General features: G+C 40.1%; 1 protein-coding gene across 1 annotated transcript in view; it reads right to left on the reverse strand.

The window, feature by feature from the left end:
- Positions 1-907: 907 nt before the first annotated feature.
- UBE3D (ubiquitin protein ligase E3D) overlaps positions 908-24,253 on the reverse strand; it is a 52,731-nt gene continuing 29,385 nt past the window's right edge. Inside the window, exons 9-10 of the mRNA XM_033143300.1 lie at positions 23,251-23,389; positions 908-1,298 (exon numbers count right to left, since the gene is read on the reverse strand). Of these exons, the coding sequence (XP_032999191.1) occupies positions 1,278-1,298; positions 23,251-23,389 (160 nt within the window). The 3' untranslated portion in view covers positions 908-1,277. The remainder of the gene's footprint in view (positions 1,299-23,250; positions 23,390-24,253) is intronic.

Below are 24,253 nucleotides of genomic sequence, written 5' to 3' on the forward strand. Positions count from 1 at the left end.
GGCGCCACTACGAGAAGGACCTCAGGCGCTTGGATCTCAAGTGTCGGGCTGACTGAGGGGGTGGAGATGCTCCTTCAGTATACCGGCCCAAGGCCATTTAGGGCTTTAAGGTCCAGCTACCAACACTTTGAATTGTGCTCCGGGGAAAATGTAATGGAGCCCAATGTTCGATCTCTCAGGACTGGTGTTATGTGGCTCCACGCACGGGCCACTCCCAGTTACCCAGTCTAGCTACCACATTCTGGATTTTAATTGCAGTTTCCGGGTCAACTTCAAAGGTAGCCCCACAGTAGAGTGCATTGCAGTAGTCCAATGCTTGCCTATATCACACAGCAACCCCTGTGGCGCGTCAAACTCTCTCTTTGCAGCAAGTACGGTTCTGTGAGTAACTAAGTCCCGCTGATGCTTCTGCAACCCAGCACCGAACATTTGCTGTTGACCCAGCACCATTGACACACTGTCCCGGGCTCCATCTCAGACTCAATCATCTCAGACTCAATGCTTTTTTTAAATGCAGACAGCTCAACACATTAATCTGGGATAAATCAAGTGGGTGAATAGATGTAGGGACCAGCCCTTAACCAGCGTACCTTGGAATGATCTGCTGTTAAATCTAAAACTTTTAGGCTTTTTCTTGCAATCGGGGTTCATGGTTTACCCCCCCCCAAAAAAAAATCATAAAAGCAGGAGTGAAAACCATTTTTCTACTGAGGGTGACAGATCCCTTGAGGAGAATCTGAGCCACAAATAGTGAGCAGGCAAACTCCTTCCCCCATCCTCTGTCACTCCCTTTTCCCACTCACATTCTATTAGGTCAAGTGCTCACAAAGCTCTGAAGATTTTGTTTCCTAGAAGGGCAAGTTAGCCACTGTCTGTTCGTTCGTTCGTTTATTTATTTATTTATTTATTTTTAAAGCTTCAGTTGCTGCAGAAGATAATTGACTTCTCCCTGGAGAATTAGTAGTTCTTCACAAGCGATCTCAAAGACTCCAGACATCCCAAATTAAGCTGCTCTCTGAACTCAAGCCTTGCAAAAATTGGCCTCTCTGCTTGACCGACTTGCCTCCATCACATTCTTTGAACTTCTCAAAACTCCAAAGTCAACAAACAGCAAGTTAAATATACAATTAACTGCTTTTTTCCTTTGGCTTAGGAACTTCACGATCACTTTCAGAAAAAAACAACAACATCCCCACTTGGTAACTTAGATCCAGTTCTTTGTAGTTGAAGGTTATCTTGACAGGAATTTATTTTCAAAAGGATCAGACCAGGTTCCTTCACATCTTCAAAAATGCAACCTGCAATGGAAACAACACATACCCAAGAAGTTAGCTCCTGCACAGTAAGATATTTTTTTAAAAAATAGACACCCCCATGCCCCCCCCAACAATGCTGCTATCCGTGGTGTATTGCCTAGTAAAGAATGCAGAGAAGTCCCCTTATCACTTATAAGGGAAAATGGTCCCAAACTGATCTTATCAAATAAAGGTTATTCCCTGCCCTCCCTTAATTTGTTCCTAACATTCTGCTCAAAGATATGACCCATTAAACACTGGGTTCAACATTTTCTGTGAAAACAGATTAGAAATGGAGTTCTCACTTCACATGCAAATGATGTGAACGGCATGACAAACTGCGCTCTAAAGTACAAAGAACCCTTTGCTTTGAGTTAGCCAAAGTTCCACTTTGCAACTTAATAAGCCTCAAAGACCTAGCATCACAGGAGATATTGCAGAGGAAGCCTAGCTGAGAATTTACAAATAGATTGGAAGTCTTAATTATCTACTGTTTAGTCTTTAAAGTATGGTAATATAAAAGTATTTTAATGTTTCGAATTTTAGCACCTAGTTGATTTAATCACTCTATTGCCGTACCATTCTTCTCTAAAACAACTTGGCTTATAAAACAAGCAGCATAATAATAATAATAAAAAACCTCAACTGCAGTGCTTAAAATGAAAATAAAAACCAGCAGTACAATTACAAATAAAAGCAGTCAAAGCCGATGGCTGCTAAGTGCAATTATAGCACAGGCGGACAAGGTAAGACTGCACTGTTGCCAGAGAGTTGCACAGCTTGCCCCCATTTTGTTTCCTACATCACTCATTCTGTATTAAAAGCCTTCGTCTATGACAGTCAACTGGCAAGAACAGGGTGTGTTTGCAGGACTAGTTGCCAACCTCTTTTGACGTGAGCAAGAAAGGATATTGCCCCCCCCCAAATACACACCCACACCCACCCACCCACAGAGCTTCTTAGACTCACAAAAGCCAAGGTCCCCCAGCTCCTAATGAAATCAGGAAAACAATCTGCTTGCCATTGGCAACTGAGAGCTCTGAGTAATCCTTTGACCTTCCAGGTCAATATCAATACACACCCATCCAAAACAAAATAAAATTAAAAATTCATTCCAGTAGCACCTTAGAGACCAACTAAGTTTGTTCTTGGTATGAGCTTTCGTGTGCATGCACACTTCTTCAGATACACTGAAATGGAAGTCACCAGACCCTAAAATATAGTGAGGGAGTTGGGAGGGGTAGTACTCAGAAGGGTGGTGGGAATGGGTGATCAGCTGATAGGTGTGGAAAACATGTAGACGATTGTTAACAACTGCAATTTTTACAGGGTCTTACAGGGAAAGGCAAGGGGTGAGATGGCTAAAGATAGCTTTGTCATGTATAATGAGATAAGAATCCAATGTCTTTGTTCAGACCATGGTTTTAAGTTTGGTGATTAGTTGCAATTCAGCCACTTCTCGTTCCAGTCTATTTCTGAAATTCCTTTGTATTAAGACAGCTACCGTATTTTTCGCTCCATAAGACGCACTTTTTTCCTCCTGAAAAGTAAGGGGAAATACCTGTGCGTCTTATGGAGCGAATGGTGGTCCCTGGAGCTGAATTGCCCAGGGGCCAAAAGCAGATTGTGCTATTTAATTTACAAAGAAAAAAGGGAGTGTTGAAAGGACCCCGCTCAGCAGCTGATCAGCAAGAGATCGGGAGAGAGATAAGTCCCGGCTCCCTTTCAGCCCCGCCCTCCTTTGTTGAATGTGCTGCAGAGGGAGGTTGGTTTTTTCCCCAGGACATGTGACTGGCTGATTAGATTATCTGTCTGGCAACAGTAGAAAGGCTCCCTTTCCTTAAGATTTTTCAGAAATGTGAGTTAAACCCCATAAAAATGGGGCTTTTCCTCTTTGCTTTTCCCCCTTTGCAAAAGGAGCTTTGCTTTTCCCCCTTTGCAAAAAAAGCTGCAAAACCTTTAGCTGATCCTCAACCCCCCCCCCAAAAAAACCCCCAGGGCTTTCCCCTTTGCAAAAAAGCTGCAAAACTTTTAGCTGATCCTAAAAAAATGGCTTTTGCCTTTGCAAAAAAGCTGCAAAACTTTTAGCTGATCCTCAAAAAAGCCAGGGCTTTTCCCTTTGCAAAAAAGCTGCAAAACTTTTAGCTGATCCTCAAAAAAAGCAAAAGAAAACAAAACAGGGCTTTTAGAGGAGGAAAACCAGAAAAATATTTTTTTTCTTGTTTCCTCCTCTAAAAATGAGGTGCGCCCTATGTGCGTCCTATGGAGCGAAAAATACGGTACTTTGAGATCTTTTATAGAATGTCCTAGGAGATTGAAGTGTTCTCCTACTGGTTTCTCTGTCTTGTGATTCCTGATATCAGATTTATTTCCATTTATCTTGTGGCGTAGGGTTCGGCCTGTTTGTCCAATATAGAGAGCTGAAGGGCACTGTTGGCATTTGATTGCGTACACAATGTTGGAAGATGAGCAATTAAATAGTCCTGAGATGGTATGTTTGATGTTGTTGGGGCCAGTAATGGTGTTGTCCGGGTTTATGTGGCAGCAAAGTTGGCATCTGGTTTTATGTGGTTTTCAGTTAGAAAAATCCAAGTTGGAGACGGAATTGTTAGATCCAAAGATTAAAAATCTTACAAGAATATAATTTATTGCTTGAGTGGCATACTAAAGAAGAAATGGCAGACTGGGCAAAGGATGTGGGGTACAACATCATGTTGGAGGACTGGGAAAAATTGTGGAAAACTGGTATAAAATTTTCAGCATGTAATCTGCTTAGGGAGAATATAATGAAGATGATGTATAGGTGGTATTTGACACCTGTTAAAGTGGCAAAAATTTATCATGGACAAAGTAATAAGTGCTGGAAATGCAAAGAAACAGAAGGAACTTTTTCCATATGTGGTGGACGTACCCGAAGGTAAAAGACTTCTGGGAAAAGATTTATAATGAAATGAAGAAGGTGTTGAAAAACACATTTAAAAAGAAACCAGAAGCCTTTTTACTGGGCATCCTAGGCCAAGAAATTCCAAAATGTGATAGAACTTTATTTATGTATGCCACCACAGCAACTAGAATTTTGATAGCTAAAAACTGGAAGACAGAAAAAATTCCAACAATTGAAGAATGGCAGATGAAAATGATGGACTATATGGAGCTCGCTGAGATGACAGGGAAACTTCGTGACTAGAGGGACGACGCGGTGGAAGAAGAGTGGAAGAAATTTAAATTGTATCTTAAAAATTATTGTATGATTGAAAATTAGATATAATTTGGAAGAAAAGCTAGACTGTAGAATTAGAGTTAGGTTAAGTGTTTAGGAAATGTGAGAATGAGTAGAGATATTAGATAAGATTAATGATTCTATATAGTAAAATAAGATTTTTCAAGATGTAAAGAAATTACTAAAGATGATTGACAAGGAACGCAGGAAGGGGAGATGAGAGGAAGTCAAGATACAATGTAAAGGATAGAAGTTAGTGATACTAATAAGTTTTTTTGTTTTTATTGTAGGTTTGTTTTCTTTTTTATGGTTGTATTGTTCTGTATTTGTTTGTTTTTGTTGATTGTTGTTTTGATAAAATTTAATAAATATATTTTAAAAACCAAAAAAACAAACCTACTTACCTTTAGCAAGTTTTTGGACTTAGGTGCCTCAGGCTACCTTGAAGTGGCCTGAGTACTAGCAAGCCTGGGAACATTTCAAAAGCAATGTAAACTCAACCAGGTTTCTCTGGCTTTAATGGTTTGGGAACAAGTCAGCAGAGTTTGACTTTGATGAACTTTTTTATTCCATTTCGCTAGAGTGTCATGCTTATAGTTTCAACAGTGAATCTACTAAACAGGGCAGGTGATAAATCTATATAAATGAATAATATCACCAGGGGTGTGTGTGTGTGTGTGTGTGTGTGTGTGTGTGTGTCCCCAAATAATTTATTGCATTTTGAAGAGATTACTGAAACTACAAGGGGGAGGGGAAGAATTGGAAGAATAGTCATAGGGCTATAGTAACACAGCAGGAAAAGCCTCATTACATGGAATCTGACCATTCCCCCCACCTTCCTTCGTGATCTCTGGAACAGTGATGTGTCATCTGCACAGGCAATTACCGACCTAATACTGCCTTGTATCACAGAAAGTTTATCCCCCCTATGCCAATGTTAGTCTAATTGCCACTGAGCGTGTTGGGAAGCTCCACAAGTCCTGGATGTTATCAAGTGCCTCCATAATTTATGGGGGGGGGGGGAGGAAGCAAAGGACAGTAACTGATGGAATGTTTTGTTCAGATGTTAGTCCACAAATTCCTAAACTAAGGATGGGGAACTTGTGAACCTTTGTATGTTAGATTCAGATTCCCATTAGCCTCAGCTGACAGAGACAGCTGTGAGGGATGGTAATGGCTTGAAGACCTCAAGCATTAATAATAAAAAGCTAGTAGTACCAAACAGGACACAGGAAAGTTTTGGGTAGCATACTGAGGATTTCCTAATGCTTTTTCACCATTCTATGTTTATGTTATTTATTATGTTGTTCTCCTTATGCATAATTCAATATATATACATAATCATCATGTTGGCTACCCCTGCTTTATGGAGTTTTGTTTCTTGTTAGGGATTCACTACAAAATGTAATGGTTGTATTGCAGCTTTAAAGAGAATAAGTGGTACCTCGGGTTACGTGCTTAATTGGTTCCGGGGTGCTGTTCGTAACCCAAAAAGTAGGTAACCCGAATGGCGATATCGCGCATGTGCGAAAGCATGATATTGCGTTTCTGAGCATGCACGGACAAAAACACTTTTGAGTTACGGGAGTACGTAACCCGAAGCAGACATAACTCGAGGTACGACTGTACATCCCACGTGTTTTCCACAATACTCACGGCCCCAGGCTTCTACACTTGTGGTTTCCTAACTCAGACAACTAGTCATCTGGTAACATCTACAGTCATACCCTGGGTTGCGCACACTCCGTGATGCGTACGTTCGGGTTAAGAACGCTCACAACCCGGAAGCGTTTCCAGAGCGTGTGTGACTCACATCCCCCCCCCCGCATGTGCAGGAGCGCTCAAATTGTGCTACTTCTGGGTTTTCGGGATTTTTTTTTCGTGCGTTTGGGATATGCACGCCTGCTTTACGCACGGCAACCCGGAAGGGATCGTGTGCGTAACCCGGGGTTCCATTGTACTCATATTTACTTCATGATCTTTTGATCTGTGTATTCCGATGCAGCTAACTAGAGAAAGTAATATGGCATTTTAGCAGTAAAGCAGATTTAACTGAAGTTGTTTGAGGGAAGGGGAAGGCAGTTCCAAAGAGCATTTAAAACTTCTAAGGTGAATTCCATTTATAACTCCCAATAGTAGAACTTTGCAAGCTGATAGCCATTATCGCTTCTGCTTAGAAAAGCTGGGAAGCAAAAGCTTCCCCTTGACAAGCAATGTGTTTTAAGAAAACAAGGCTTTCCAAGTTTGCCATACAGAAACTATTCTTTGGAGTTGGCAATAGAGATGCTTTGATACAAGAAATGAATGAGAAGGTGAGGAAGAGCTCAAAGTCAAAGGAAAAGCCAAAGTTTTGAACAGTGGTGGCAAATAGAATGCCTGGCTCGAATGAGATAAAAGAAATGGGTTTATTTTTTCAACACTGCCCTCTTGCCTAAGAAAAGGGCAAGCAATTCACAAGGAGACACATGAAGACTTGACATTAGTCACATGGTCCTTACCAAAGCCGCAAGAAACAATGAAGCTTCCAAGGCAGGCTGTGAACAATTAGCTAAATAAGCTGCTTTTGAACAGCTCCTGAAATATGCATTTACTTCAAAGTAAAACAAAGAATGTAAGAGATTCAAGGAGAGGGGTTCACATTACTGATTTATCTTGCCTTTCAAAACACAAATCCATCCAAAGCAGTTCACAGCAATCATACAGTGAAAAATCAAATATTAAAACACAGGACAAAAATCACATATGCAGAAATCAGAATTTCTTCATAAAAGGCCTTGTGAAAGAGGAACGTATTCAGTGCCCTTTGAAAAGTAGCCAAGGAGGAGGCATGATGATGGAGCTTGCCAGTAAAGGAGTTCCACTACTATTGTCCTTGATCCACTCCTGTCTGATCCTACCTGGGCTGATGTCAAGTGCCAGGTAAGATCATTAGGAAATGCATATGATGCACCCCACTTTGAATTTCATACTGTCTGCCATTAAGCAATTTTAACTGAACTGCACCTTAACTAACCAATAAGGTAGACCAGGGAATGGCAGCGGTGACCCTTTAGATGTTGTTAGACTATAACTCCCACCAGCTGGGGATCATGTATTCTAGTTACAGCAGGAGGGCTGGGACAGACCTCTCCCTCAAAACTTCAGAGAGCTGCTGTTGCTGATCAAAGTCAGCAGAACTATGCTGGGTGGTATCAGTAATCCAATTCAGCATAAGACAGCATCATACAACATGTATTTTTATTTTTCAAAATTAAGTCTATGGATTAAGACACCCTCACTTTTATTACCCTAGGCAGTTGATATGAGGTAAAAGGCAAAATGGAGAAAGGTATTCCTTTGAAGATCAATAGTTGCACGTGTTTCCTTTAAACTGCCTCTTTTGCTAATGCAACATAAGCATGCCAAGACATGGGCAGAAGGAAAGCAAAGACAAAACACACATTGCTGCTGACTTTAATTCTTAAATAGGGTGACACAAAGCCTTTCAAAAATATGTTATAGAATTCTTAAGGTGGACACTATTACTTTAAAGCAGAGATGTGGGAGAGGGACCTTTCCCTGCCTTTCCATCCCATGGTCTGACTCTTAGATATATTTTTTATTTTTGTTTCTTTAATAAAACAAAATTTTAATTTAATATATTTTGTCCCAAAGAAGCATGTGATTTCTGATACAATCAGTTAGACACCTAAGAACAATACATTAAGCAAACTAAAAAATAACAGAAATTCTGCAGGGTGAGGAACTATGGTATTTTGAATAAGCACCCAAATAATATCCAAATGTGGTTATCATCTAACTACGATGTTTTCACTGGCAATGTGCAATTCACTAGTGACAGGATTTCCATATTCACCTACTGTTTTGTCCTGTCTGAATAGACTGTGCAAAAATTTATTTTTCTAAGTGTCAAAAAGGTATATTATTGATGGAAAGGAATACTGGGTAGTCCTGGACATGAGAACATCACTAAGAGAACTGCAATATTTGGCTTGAAAAGGAACCTGTGTGCTTAACAAAAGCACCACTTGCTTAAAGCTTTTAAATTGTGTGGGGCAATCGATTTATTAAAAACAGGCATTTAATGGCCATGTAAAAACTCCAGTTTATTCTGAGGATGTGTATATATTTATCCCTTGCAGTCATATTATAAACAGTTCATCCTGTGCTGTTGTCAGATTATGAGTGACAAAGACCTACAAGGGATTGTACATATGGCTATCCAGTTCTAGCCTTACCATAAAGCAATGCCATGCAGTCATGTTAGAGAGGGGAATCGTTTTCCTGCTGCCACTTTTCATTTGTGCACCACGAAAATAAAGAAAGAAAGAAAAACTGTGTGAGAGTGTCACTGGGATTTTTAACCAAAGGCACAACCATGTCTAAGTCTGGTCACTGGGGTTGCTTCTAATAACACTGCAAGTGATCTAGAACAATTGAGAGAGACTTCAACAAAAATTCCAGCTTTTCTTAGTCAACACAAGCTGCTCTCTGCTTTTGCAGTAAGGCAATTACCACAAATATCCTCAGCTAATGAAGCAAACACAACACATACATAAAATTTCACCACAGCTAATGAAGCAAAACACAGCGGCACATATGTTCCATATGAAGCAATTTAAACCACAGCACACACATAAAAGAAGGATAATGCCTCTCTCTCTCTCTCTCTCTTGTGTGTGTGTGTGTGTGTGTGGAGGAGAGAAGAGAGAGAGAGAGAGAGGAGAGCATGCTTAAACAGATTGGAAAGACAAAATTAACTAATACTCCACTGGGTCGTCTTTTCATTCTGCTGCTGCCTTCTGTTTTGGTTGCCCTAGAAACAGAACAGTTCCGCCTTTCAACAGAGGCAAAAGGTACCGGTAGTACTTTGACTTCTGCCGTATGGAACAGCAGCAGAAAGCATCAAGTCGGGGTGGGCAAACTCTGGCCCTCCAGGTGTTGTTGAACCATAATTCACTCCAGCCTTGGGGATTGACCATGTTCTCCTTCCCATCAGGACTGGTTAGGCACCTGCACTCACTATTCCCCAGAAGGCATCAATCTGTTGTCCCCTGGAGTGCTTGTGACATGGGATCAACAAACTAGCAGCGACCAACTTTCCAGGCCAAATTCAAGGTGCTAGCTTTAACCTATAAAGCTTTATGTGGCTCAGGACCCCATTGACTAATGGAGTTTCTTTGCCCCAATGAATGTACAGTACCCAGATCCTCAGGTCATCTTCAAATGCTCTTACTCAATTACGCTCTCTGTGGGAGATGCAGAAAGAGGCTGCTGTACAAGGACCTTTTTAAATATAATTTATAATTTTCATTTATATACATTACAATTATTCAATGATAATTTTAACATACCCGACTTCGACTCCCTTCCCCTTTCTTCAGTTCTTTACATTTATTTTTGTCCTCTCCATACTCTAAATTGTCTTATTCTTTTATTCATCTATTCTCATATATATCATCTAAAAACCTGCAGTTTCAAAAATATATAACAATCCAGACAATATCTTGATCTGCTTACAGTTTATTTGTAAATACTCAATAAACCAGTTCTATTCCTTTCTAAAAAGTTTATTATCTTGATTTTTTATTCTTCCGGTAAGTTTTGCCATTTCTGCATACTCCATTAGTTTCAGTAACCATTCTTATTTCACTGGGACCTCTTCTTCCTTCCATCTTTGGGCAAGTAACATTTTTGCAGCTATGGGCACATACATAAATAATTTTCTATTTAGGTAGTTCTGATCCCATGATTCCCATAAAAAGCTTCTGTTTTTTTTAAATGAATGTTATCTTAAAACATCTTTTTCAATTCATTATCATTTCCCAGTAAGCTTTAACCTTATTGTAAGACCACCACATATGGAAAAGATATCTCCTTTCTCTTTACATTTCCAACACTTATTCAATTTTGATTTATACCTTTTTGCCAATCTTCTAGGTGTTGGGTATCACCTATATAACATTTTCATATATATTTTTCTTAAACCATAACATCCTGTAAATTTTATATCCGTATTCCATAATTGTTCCTATGCTTCCATTTCTATGTTATGACCAATATCTATTGCCCAATGTATCACTGAAATATTTCACTTGTTTGTCCTCTGTCTCCCATTCCAATAACATCTTATACATTATAGATATCACTTCAACATTACAGTTTAACAGGTCTCTCTAGTTGTGATAGTTGTTCCCCAAACATCCACTTTGTATCCTTTTCAAATACTTCATTCAAATGATGCTATTGTAACCATGTTGTTAACACCCCTGATAAATCCTTAAAACTCTTTTAATTTAAATTCTCCGCCCTCCTCTCTTAGCAAATTTCTATAAGTCGTCCAACTTTCCATCATATTTTTCTTTTTCACCGCTATGGCTTCCAAAGGTACAAACCAAAGTGGTGTTTTAGTCTCCAGTAAGTTTTATATTTATCCCATATTCTATACAATTTCCCCCCAATTATATGGTTTGTGAAACCTTTATGTACTTTTGCCTTTTCATACCACAAATAAGCACGCCAGCCAAAAAAATATTATCATGACCTTCCAAATGTAAAATATAGACCTTTTCTGCAGTAAGCACTCTGCTTTGAGAACATTCTCCCCAGTGAAGCGCACCTGACTTCAAGTCCCACATATTTTCAGCATCAGGTTAATACTTTTTTATACACCTAGATATTTGAATGTTGGTATTGTTCACACCATGGATGCAATTTAGCTGCTTGCTGTTTTATGGTGATCACTCTTGATACTCTTATGGCAAGAAATGTGTAAGTTTCTGTGCTTCTAGTGTGTAAAACTGATAAGAACTCTTGAACTTATCCTGCATTAGCCTTGGAAAATGCTGCCCTTTAAAAACTACCTATAATTAGCAAGAGTTGATGCACACTTGGGAAGACAAATATAGATGCTGAAGAGGTGAGGCATTAGCAGTCAAAGATTAATTAATACTCATTCTATTAGAGCTACCTACGCCAAGAGACTTTGGAACTCTTCCTTAAGCTTGCCCTGTCACAAATGGATAGAAAAACCATTTTTCATGTTTGCTCAAGTAGGTCACACAAAATATTTCCAAAAAAACTAGGGGGAAAGAGCAGCTTTTAGGGATAAATTGTTCCCATTTATTAAAGCAAGACATTGTGTGTTGGTTTTTAAATACTTTTTCTGATCCCGTTTCTGCCACAACCACCATACAAATAACACTGCTCCCGCCACCTGTTATAAGATTCACCTATGTGCCAGGGTGGAGAGACACACACAAACACCAGACTGCAGCTCAGCACACATTTTAGAACACTTTACTTCTACACTGCATATAAGACTCCCTTTTCGCACAGCATGGAAGCAACAGCGGATTGGGTTGGAGAAGCAGAGTGCTTTGTTCCTGCTTCATGAACTTGATCTGCTTCCATACTGGCTGCGGTTTCACATTCTCAGTGGCCAGTACAAAGCGGATAGGCTTTGCTGCATCACTGGCCCAACAGCTAGGGAACAGATGGTGAGGAGTGTGGCCTAGAAAGTTTCTGGTGGGCTACATTTGGCCTGTGGGCAGGAGGTTCTTTAGTGTAAAATAGTACAGTCCATTCCAGTGCCAGGTTACCAAATAGGCAGAGTAGGCACCAGCCTATGGGCCCCACACTTTTTAGGGGCCTCACGACAACGGATCAAAATAATATGAGATAATTTGTGAGGAGAGCCCTGAGATTTCAACTGCCTAGAGGCCTCCACAGGGTTTAATCTGGCAGTGGTCCATTCTACCATCATGGCAATCTACTATTTCCTTTTCTTCTCATATAGCCCCAATTTCTCTCGCAGAAGGGGAGGGGAAAGAAAAAATAGGCTGCAGGCACCTTCATGTATAGCTTCTTCCAATCTACTACAGTGGTACCTCCGGTTACAAACGGGATCCATTCCGGAGGCCCGGCCGCATCCCGAAAATGTCGTAACCTGAGGACCGCTTCTGCACATGCATGCATGAGCAGCAAATCCACTTCTGGGTTTGCCGCGGCCGTAACCCGAAGATTCCGTAAACTGGAGGTTACGCAACACAAGGTACCACTGTATTTTCACTCTCACAATATGCACTATGCAGGGAACTGGAAAACACATAGGATCATGCAATGCAGACTCGGTGGAAATGATACCAGAACCCTTTTTTACTTCCCCTCCCCATACAAAACTGAAGCAGGCTGGGTGTCTGTGTAACAACAGCATATTTACTTGGAAATATTTCCATAAAATTTTTACAAATAAATACTAAGTTCAGATAGAGAATAAAAGTTGATTCCCCCCCCCCTTGTCGACTTTTCATCAATGGGATTGTAAAATACAATTTCTTCCTATTTAGTTAGAACCTCTAAAGTATTTAGTTAATACAACAAGATAACTAATTAAGGGAAATGGAAAACTCTAATTACAGTATATCATGGGTCAGCTTTTAGGGCAATTAGAAATAACCTAAGTAGAAGCTCAAGAACTATGAGAGAATTGTAAATGTTGGTGGATAAATTATATAACAAATTTATGCATTTACAGTTGATAGAAATGCAATCAGAAGTTTGCTGTACACTATTACATCCAATGGCACCAAGAAGCGCAAAGCATAAAGTATGTACAAGTAGTTAGATATGTATCATTTCGTTTGCATTTACGTTCTAACAGATTTACATTTTCAATAAAAACATCGGGAGGGGATACACAAACACACACACCCAGACCTTTAGCAGCAGGAATGAAATTAAATTAGTTCATTGCTAGAAGCATGAACCACTAATGAAATGTAACTGGAGAACTTTCTCCAGTATTTATTCGTTGTAATTAAATTCTTTTATTCAAAATCTATACTTAGCCAAGCATAAAATATTGCACCATCATAATAACTTCACAGTGTAATCAAGAACTGAACTATAAGCATCTCATTCCTTTTCATGGCAATCTGAAGGCTTTAAATCACTAACACTGTTTGAAGTAGAATCAAAAGGAAAGATGAAAAAGAACCTGCTCTAACCAGCTACTATAGTTCCTAATTCATTTTTATTTCTTTTTTAGAAAGCCATCAGGGGCCAGTCTTCACTAGCCAGTCTTGAGAAGTCTGGAAGTTTAATGCCTTTACTCAAAGGCTGTTAACAATAAACTTCATGCGACCACCTACCGCCCCCTGGAGTACCTAAAAGTGAGAAATGAGAACAATCACAGTGCTGTGGTGTTCCAGGTAAGAGTTACAGGAAGAAGCTACAGCTCACATGTCTGGCATTCATAAGGGCCCCAAGTTCAAACTCTGTAATTTCCAGTTTAAAAGGAAATCAAATGACAAGACCAGCACAGACCTGAGGCCTAAGATAAAAGTTAGAGTAGACAGTAGAAGACAAGGGAGTTCTAACACAGTATAGAGAAATAGAAGGGTGAATTAAAGCATCAGGCATTTTTGGTTAAAACCACAACACGTCTATTCCTAAAATGTGCAAAGCCAGGAAAAGCTGTCACAATTTTAATGGCATTAAATGTTGCAGACATTAGTCTGAAGCAGTGTTGTTTCTCAACCTTTTACTGACTATGCCCCCACTGTCCTACCGGTAGAAAGGTATCTATTTTAATGTTTTGTCTTTAAACAGAACATGTTTTATTTATAATTTATACAAAATACAATTACCTAAAAATTTATACTTTGTATTTTTCGATCAATGTGACCCTTGCGCTTGATGACCAGAAACAAGCTTTTTCATATCCGGTTCTATTGCTGTGAGGGATACCGTATTTTTCGCTCCATAGGGCGCACCGGACCATAGGGCGCACCTCATTTTTAGAGGAGGAAACAAGAAAAAAAATATTTTTTCTGGTTTTCCTCCTCTAAAAGCCCTGGGTTTTTTTGAGGATCAGCTAAAAGTTTTGCAGCTTTTTTTGCAAAGGGGGAAAAGCAAAGAGGAAAAGCCCTGTTTTATGGGGTTCAACTCACATTTCTGCAGCTCCTAAAGGAAAGTGAGCATTTTCTACAGTTTCCAGACAGATAATCTAATCAGCCAGTCACATGTCGCTGGGGAAACAAACAACCTCCCTCTGCAGCACATTCAACAATGGAGGCCTGGGCAAGAGGGCGGGGCTGAAAGGGAGCCGGGGACTTATCTCTCTCCTGATCTCTTGCTGATCAGCTGCTGAGCAGGGTCCTTTAAACACCCCCTTTTCTCTTTGTAAAATAAAAAGCATAATCCTCTTTTGGCCCCTGGGCAATTCAGCTCCAGGGACCACCATTCGCTCCATAAGACGCACAGATATTTCCCCTTACTTTTTAGGAGGAAAAAAGTGCATCTTATGGAGCAAAAAATACGGTAACTGAAGACCACCTCTGCCCATTAAGGTAATTCCGCGTTAGGCTGAGTAAATATTTCACACAAATGAAACCTGATTCTACCAAATACAGTGGTACCACGGTTTAAGAACGTAATTCGTTCTGGAAGTCCGTTCTTAACCTGAAACTGTTCTTAACCTGAGGTACCACTTTAGCTAATGGGGCCTCCTGCTGCCGCCACACCATTTCCGTTCTCATCCTGAGGTAAAGTTCTCAACCCGAGGTACTACTTCCGGGTTAGCAGACTCTGTAACCTGAAGCGTTCGTAACCCGAGGTACCACTGGATGAAGTAGGAAATGCCATGAAAAACAATTTTGCTTTATCCCAAAGCTGTGGAAACTTTTTAGATATTTTCTTTTCTTTTCTTGGTCACTTCTCTGTTTTCTTCACTTCTCGCTTCCCTCTGTTGCCCCCCATTTACACAATTTTCACCTTTTCCCCCCTTGGAATATCCTGGGAGCCCCCAGGAGGCCATATGCCCCCCAGTTGAGAATTGCTGGTCTAAGAGCCAGGCATGCAGTGAGAAAAACATGAACTTCACAGATGATTATTTTTTGCCTACAAAAGGATCTAGCACTAAGATAAAAACATATTTCTTGAACTGATCATTCTAAATAGGATGCTAACTATAATTCTTTAGAATAAGAGATACATCTCCTAATGAGATATATCCCCAGGGCACCCAGAAGAAGCAGACACCTGCAATTAATTGAAGGTGTCAGTAGCTACCACTTTGCTGGGGGGAAATACAGCTGAAAGCGCATTTACTAACCATGGCTAAAAATGACTTGAAACAGCAGTGTTTCTGGTTTTTTTTAGCCTGTTCAGCAGGACTCTTTACCAAAACTTTCAAAGTACATTATTTCACAAATTTAAACAGAAAAGGGGACCATATTATTTCCCCAGGCTTCTCTTTTCCATATTTCTTCTTCTTATAAAGGAAGAAGAAATGCCAACAACCCATGTGAGCATTTCTTTTTTTAAAAAAAACGCAAACTTAAAACAGAAGTTACAGCATTCCTTTATCTGTCTGGCATATCACCATGTGTCACATTATGAGAAACCTCATTGATAACGTAACTCCACAATCCTTCAAACAGAGGAACTGCAAATGGCAATGTGTCATTCTGGAAAACCAACTAGAGGAAGATGAGAAGAAAAACAGAAATGTGTATTTCAATACTAGCTATTCTTAGGGCTCAAACTACATGTTACAGAGTTCTGTGTTTTTTCCTTATTCCTCCGCATTTTTAAAAAAACGCACACAAAGAAAAGCTGATTCTTTCCCCTCTGATCATTTTCATACCCTAAACCACTGTCCGTACTGCTTTTTCACTTGCACACGTGGGGGCGGTGGGGCAGATAGTAAGCTGCCTTATCCCGAGTCAGACCACAGGTCTATTTATCAAGGTCAGTACAGTCCACACTAAATGGCAGTGGTTCTCCAGAATGGTACGAAATATACAGTTTGAGCTCCACACTAAAAAGTTTAGAATTTGAAGAAAAACAGCTGCACATAGTAACCTAAGAATTCTGTTGCAAAATTGATGATCTTCCAAACTTACGGAACAGGGATGCCCTTTTGAGGACCAAAAGATAGGACAGAATATTTTCATAGATTAACAAAACAAGACGAGCAACAGTAGTGCCTCCTCCAAATGAATTCTGATTGGGCAAGAGTCCATGGCAACTCAGAACCAAGAGTCCATGGCAACTTTGATACTGCAATTCTCCCCCTTTATTCCATCTGAAATCCTAAGGCAGTTGCGGTGGGACCTGCTCAGCTACTGCACTCAAGCTGGCCCCACAGAACCTGCCAACGTACTTCTATAGCAAGGTGGTGAGACCTCTCTCTTCTCTATAGTGAGCACAATTAATCCCATGGATGCTTTATGTCATTATGTCTCTGGGTCTAATTAGCCAATTATCAGGGGATAATTAGTTTAGAAAAGGATAGCTTGATTGGAACATGACACAATCACCACTATCAATATGATGAAATGAAGGGCTTTGATTTCAGAGTGCAGACAACTACTATGGATTTGGCTGAAGGCCTCTTGAAGGCCGCAACACTCAAAAACACCTCTCACACTTCAATTGGCAAATACAAGACAAGCTTAATAACTTCTCTTCTCCACTCTAGTACACTTCATCACATCCAAATTGCTTTTCTGTTTCACAACCACATCTTGTAATGGGCTGCGAGCCCCGGTAATTTTGTACATTTCCTCTCTGAATGGATGTCAGCGCCACTCAGTTTTCCTACCACCAAATGATCATCATTTGAATGGGATGCTGAACAAGTCTGGTGATACAGTAAAGGATTTTCATATGCTGAATGTAAGTTCCAATTAGGTCATGCCTCCTCTTTTGAAATACCAAGCATCTTCAACAGTATTTACTCAGCTATGAAAACAAAGCCAGAGTTCAATAAGATTGCATCCCTGTACATCCGACATACATTTTATTACAGGGTCTACTTTGTTTTATTTAGATCAGGGCTGGCTAGCCTGTGTTTCTCCAGATGTTGCTGATCTAGGTCTTCCATCAATCCCAGCACGGCCAACAGCCACGGTGCATTAAAGTTGCGGTTAAGCAACTTCTAGAGGGCCATATGTTAGCCAGCCTTGCTTAAAGCAAGTGATGGATAATTACTAACGTGCACATTATTCCTTTAAAACATTTTACTCTGAGAGCTGCAAATTTCATGTTACAGCACTTTTTTGTGGAACTTCTCTTCAAGCTAGCCTTGGCATCCCTATTCACTCACCTCAAAGCACCCTTAATATAAATCCTAGTAACGACAGAAGTGCATACAATAAATCTTCTCAAATCTCCATTGAACCAGCAATCAGGGCAAGTTATTTCTGTTAATATTGTTCACTTTTTGGGTGGTTATAGGAGAAGATGGCTGGACCCTTATCCCCCACCAAACTGGTGATCAGTTCTGTCAGAAACGACAATGCTGATTATCTACTGACGGTCCTTCTTTTCCTTCTGAAATGCTGGCTTCCACAATTAGCAATAATTGCGCCTCGGATTAACCTCCTTGGCTACGATACTGCCACTGCGCAAAGCTTCCAGAAGACTGGGGGACTTCCATTATTATTCCTATTTATAAAAAGGCTCTAGGGCTGATCCTGCCAACTACAGACCTATAAGCCTCTTGAACATTATAAGTAAATTATATGCCAAGCACCTCAGCGAGAAACTGTGCGAATGGATAGAAAAAGCTAACATTCTTGACAAAGCACAGGCAGGATTCAGACAAGGGAGAGCCACTATGGATCACTGCTTGATCTTACAACACCTAGCTGAGAACACGTCACATCACAATATCCATCTATTTGCTGCATTTGTAGACTTCAAGGCAGCCTTTGACTCCATCCCAAGATCTCGACTCTGGGACAAACTCAGTAAGACTTCCATAGACCAACGTCTGCTGCTATTAATATCCAAACTTTACAATAAAACACATCTTCGTGTAAGATGTAACCAAGAAGGCCAACTCTCTAATTTCATCAGAACAACCAAGGGAGTTAAACAAGGTTGTATACTAGCTCCCTTGTTGTTCAACATCTACATAAACTCCCTTATAGTCCACCTACAAGGGGCGGATTTACATGCCCCAAAATTAGCAGATAGAAAAGTGCCTATTCTACTTTATGCGGACGATGTGGTTATCCTGTCCCAGACCCAGATGGGCCTCAAAAGAGCTCTTATCAGTCTAGCCCAATATTGTAGAGTAGAGAAATTAGTAGTGAATTATCAAAAAACAAAAATTATGGATTTCTCTAATAAAAGGAAAACATGCAGATGGCACATAGAGAAGCAAGAGATTGAACAAGTGACGTGTTTTAAATACTTAGGAGTTGTATTTCAAGCGTCAAGAAAGAAAAATGCCCACATTAACTATAGCTCTACTACAGCACAAAAAAGCACAGCGGCAATTTTAAGATTTCACCGTACTAAGGGAGGAAACTTCATTCCCGCGTTATCAAATTATTTGTAGCAAAACCAACAGCACAAATATTATATGGAGCACCACTTGTTTCTTTCTCTAATTTAGATCCGTATGAAAAGATACAGTCAGGTTTCCTCAGATCAATCCTGCAGACACCAAAATGCGTTCCAAACGCTGCCCTGCATCTAGAAGCAGGTTTACACAGGATGGAAGCCAAAGTATGGGTAAGAACCCTATTCACTTGGCTAAGGATAAACAAATTGCCAACTGGACTGCTTCCCTTGTTGCTACTTGACAAATTTCAATCTAGTTGGCGTAAGGGCATTCCCAGAAGACTGGCCATATATGGTCTCTCCCCAGAGTATCTACTAAGCCTAGACATGGGAAGGGCCAAAAATAATTAAAGAAAGATTCAGGGATATTGAAGTCCAAAATGACTTCAATCAACTTTCGATAATGTATAAATCCCTGTATAACTCTCAAAGGCCCCATCCAGCAAATTATTTCAAATACTAGACAACGCCAAACACCAATGGGCTTTCTCCAGGGCTCGCTTTAACGCTCTCCCGTCAGCCCACCTAGAGGGACGATACAACAAGATTGCTGGCTTCCACACTCATGGGATCACTTTCAACTGATGGGACTTGTGACACAGGACCCACGTCCAAACCTGACTTGATGCCACTGGCTGTCTTCCTTACTGTTACTGAATATATTAAGTACATTTGAAAAACAGGGTAGTGAGCAAAGTCCTGTTAAAACTAGCCACCCAAAACTCTCTGCACAAAACTCTCTGTACTTTACAACTGCATAGGTCTTCTTCCCAGTTACAGGTAATACCACCACCATCCATCACCACTATTAATTTTTTTTAAAGGAATAAATCACTATTCTGTTCAAAGCAGACAAAATGAGCAGAAACCTACAAGGTCTATTAACCAGCCCCTATACATTTAATAAGCTGTTCAGTGTAAGGTAATGGTTCAAGAGAATTGAGCTTCTGGAACAAAACTGAGCTTATGGTACAAAAGTGATTACAGAGAGACGCACTTCCAAGGTACAAGCAATCTCTGCTGGTGATTTGCTAACGTTATCTTGACTCTTCTTATCTCTAGGAACACAGGAAGTAACAGAAACAAAACCCAAGCCACACAACTTTTTAAGATACTGAATCTTTATGATGACATTATGCCATTTACCACATTTCTCTCAGTGCTGCTGTTGTGGAAAAGCAAGTATTTTGCTTTAATATCCACCAGACATCAATTCTGAAGGTTGCAAAGTAAAACAAGGATTGCTGGAATTAAGTAGACCATAGTTTTGTTTTATGGGTGCCTGAAACTGGGGGTGGGGAGGGAGAGAGAAGAGGAGATCATGTTCTAAAAACTATTTTTATCACTCTTTAAAGCTAGCAAGGCTCAGAACTTACATGTGCATTAGCTCAGTTAAGCGACAAATATGAAGCCAATGTAGTCCAAAGGTTAACTTTCACTTTATATATTAGATTATAGTAAGCCATGTTGTTGCCAGAGTATTTAATCCTAAATGTGGTGTACTGGATTTTACTTTTAAAGACACATAAATACAGTGGCACCTCCAGTTGAGAACGGGATCCGTTCCGGAAGTCCGGCCGCATCCCGAGGATTCGCAACCAGAGGACCACTTCTGCACATGTGCGCATGGTGAAACCCGGAAAAATACTTCCGGGTTTGCCGCGTTCACATCCTGAAAGGCACGCAGCTAGTAATCTAGAGGTACCACTGTATAGAGTTTCATGAATTTATATGCTGCTTTTCTACTTTCCCAGTTTTCAAAGTGACTCACAACGTAAGATAGTAAAATGGAACAATAAAACGTTTGTAAGAAGGTTGTAAAAAGAATTTATTCCTGAAACAGAAAACTGAGGTAGATTAAAACAAGAGAGTAAAGAGTAATAGCCAGCACTGACACAATGAATTATCTGCTAAAAACTTGTTGAATAAATATGTTTCAGCCTAGCACCTGAGACACCAGTGCTGGTGCCTCCCTAACTTCTTGGGGAAGAATGTTCCATAGATAATCACCATCTCTGAGAAGGCCCTTTGTGCCAGATGCCATCATTCTTGTCCCTAAAGGTGAGGGCATTTGGGAAAAGTCTTCTTAGATCCCAACCTCCACACATGCAACCTCCACATCAAAACAAAGGGTATTTCTCTACTAGTATAATACAATACTACCCAGTCATATGGTAGTATGAAAACAAACACTGAAGTTGGTAAGCACTTTGCATGCCCATGATCCACTGAAGTAAAAGAGGCTAATAATGGCAGAGCACACAGAGGATCACGAGTTGTGATGTTCAACACCATGTTGGAAGGAGAGTGATTTATTCTGTTTTATTTTAACATGCAATTTTAATATGTATATGTATATGTGTTTTAATATGGCTGGTTGGTATTTCTATTTTGATACAATTTTGTGTTGACTTGCTTTTAATACTGTGATTTTATAGATGTTATATTGAAAAAACAAAAGAAAAAAAATTCCTTCCAGTAGCACCTTAGAGACCAACTAAGTTTGTTCTTGGTATGAGCTTTCGTGTGCATGCACACTTCTTCAGATACACTGAAACAGAAGTGGACTACATTGGCTTCTGTGGACTTGTTTCCGTGTATCTGAAGAAGTGTGCATGCACACGAAAGCTCATACCAAGAACAAACTTAGTTGGTCTCTAAGGTGCTACTGGAAGGATTTTTTTATTTTTTATTTTGTTTTGACTATGGCAGACCAACACGGCTACCTACCTGTAACTGGAACTATGTTATATTGTTTGGTGTAAACTGTTCTGAGTTTGTTTTTTGTTGGTTTAACAGTACATAAATCTTGTCCTTTACTGTGCAAAAAGTGCAGTTTGAGATTGCAGCTTCCCTAAGAAAGCGAATGACTTTGAGGGGCAGGCTGAGAACTTGAAAAGGGACACTGAGTCAAGAGATACGCTGAATGAAAGATACAAAGTACCGGTAGGTAGCATAGCAGGAATCAGGTTAGAAAACCAGGAACAATGGAAGGGAAAGGAAAAGTAAGCTTGAGGGGGAAAAGGAAACTAGGAATAGACAAATGAAGGTACTACTAAGCGAAGGGATGGTAGGGGCTGAATCGCAAATACAGTCGTACGTTTCTGTTTTCGAAACAGCCTAGTTCTCGAACCTTTGGGCTCCCGTACGTCGCAAACCGGGAAGTGACGGTTCTAGTTTTCGAACGTTCTTTTGGAAGCTGAACATCTGACGGGGCTTCCACAGCTTCTGACTGGCTGCAGGAGGCTTCCTGCAGCCAATCAGAAGCCACAGTTTTGGAAGTCAAACACTTTAGAAGTCAAACGGACTTCCGGAATGGATTCTGTTCAACTTCCAAGGTACAACTGTACCGGTTTGGACTTAATGTACAAGTTTGTTCAAGAGATTGATTGCTTCCCTAGTATACATAATGGTAGAGGGTGACTTGGGATTTTTTTTAAGAAAGAAAGAAAAGATCCAGCTGTTTTTTAAATTTAAAGATGCCTCAAAAAACAGCATGACGGGGGGGGGGGGTCTACTGTTTCTTGAATTAACTTTACAGAGGTTACACCATTTGGATCCCAGCCACTTTCAACAGCATCGCCAAAATATGGCAGCTTTACAAAAAAAAAAAGAGGAAAAAAAGCCCAGGGCTGTGAACAAAGTAAAAACAAGAAACTAGCTGAAGACTGCAGTTAAGGGCAAGGGCTACAACTCAGCAGTAGAGCATCTGCTTTGCACATATAAGAATCCAGGATCAATCCTTGGCATACCCAGGTAGGGGTGGAAATGTACTCTCAGAACCCTGAAGAGCCATTGCAGGTCACTGTAAACAATACTGGGATAGAGGGATCAATGGTCTGACTCGTCATGATGCCGCTTTCTGTGTATTAACTGGAAGAAAGCAATATAGCAGGAGATAGTAGCAGGGACATGGCTCACAGTCACAGAAGAAAACACTATATCCAGATAAGGCCAGAAGAGGCCCTGTTTTACAGACATATCAATATAGGCACCAGAACTGATTATAACCACATAGCTTCTTAATCCCCAATAGAATAGGGAGACTTTATCTATGCTTGGAACAGTAAACACATTAATCTCAAATCAGATAAATGACTCCATAAACTCACAATCAGTATATGGAAGTAGTTTTGGGTTTGTTTTTGTTTTTTTGCATAGATGCCCATGTAACAAAGCAGTTTTCTACTTCATCCATATAAGCGAAACTAGGGGTTGCACAAACCATAATTATTTAACAAACCAGATTACCAAACAAGGATCAAACTGCAGTTTGATATTCAGGTTTGTTAACCTATGGTTTTGGACAGTGGTCTGGATTCTGTAATCTTCTTAATGTTAGGTACATTATGGGAAAGGCCATCGTTTCTTTACCTGGAAAGAATTCATCCAGCGAAGGGAAGGTGGCAGCGAAGCATTACTCTGAGACAGTATCAGCAGCAATTCCAAGCAGGTTTTTGATGGAAATGTTAGAGAATGTACTCCCATATCACTTTCCCATGAATCGACTAGGCTGGAAAACAATCAGAAGTGTTGTTTAATTATTATGCTGGAAATTCAAAGTTCCAATAAGTTCTGTTGTAGGGCAAGGAAATGCAGAGTGCAGTTTCTTCTAAAGCATAAAGAGATGTTGGTTGCAGTTGCTTATTAATACCAACTGAATGCAAAAAGTTACTTATTCAGGTCCAGAGCACAATGCAATCTACAACATTCTCAGCAGTGAGTCAGAGTGCTTCTCATTAAAAGGAGACCCAAATAGCTCTCAGGGGGAAAAATGGCTTTGCAAGTACTTGAAGGGGGTTTTCTTTCATTTTTAATTGCTCCGTTCCCTGAACAACGGCCAGTCTATTGCACTTCAACCACAGCTTCATGAAAATCATATTCTAATGGACGACAGAAAGATGAGTAATAAACATAGATTACTCAGAATCACAGCCACTGCAAAGAGAAGCAAATGGAAAGCATTCAGATCACCTGCCTGAGATCTGAGCAACTGTGCATTACCTAGAAGCAACATACAGTTTAACAATGCACCCCACTCTTAGGACTGCCATAGAGTTCGTGGCAGTTGCATGAAACACTTCTGACTTCAAAGCAGCATTTGCTTGCATTTCTGTGAGGTACTTCAATAACCATGGATGAAAACATGAACATAAGACATCGAGCAGTTAGGCACACTGGTTGCTAGCAAGAACTTTAGCTAAGAAAAAACCATCCTTGGTTCAAATTTCCACTAAGCCACTGATTCTGTCAGTAGCTATGAGCAAAATACTATTTCACTGTCTCAGCCCCTGATCTGCAATATGGAAGTAAATATGCTAGCATATCTTAAGGTAGGGTCACCAAGGAAATGTTATGTGACCGTGAAGTCCTTTTG

The sequence above is a fragment of the Lacerta agilis genome, chromosome 3 (assembly GCF_009819535.1).
Source record: "Lacerta agilis isolate rLacAgi1 chromosome 3, rLacAgi1.pri, whole genome shotgun sequence".
NCBI lineage: Eukaryota > Metazoa > Chordata > Lepidosauria > Squamata > Lacertidae > Lacerta > Lacerta agilis.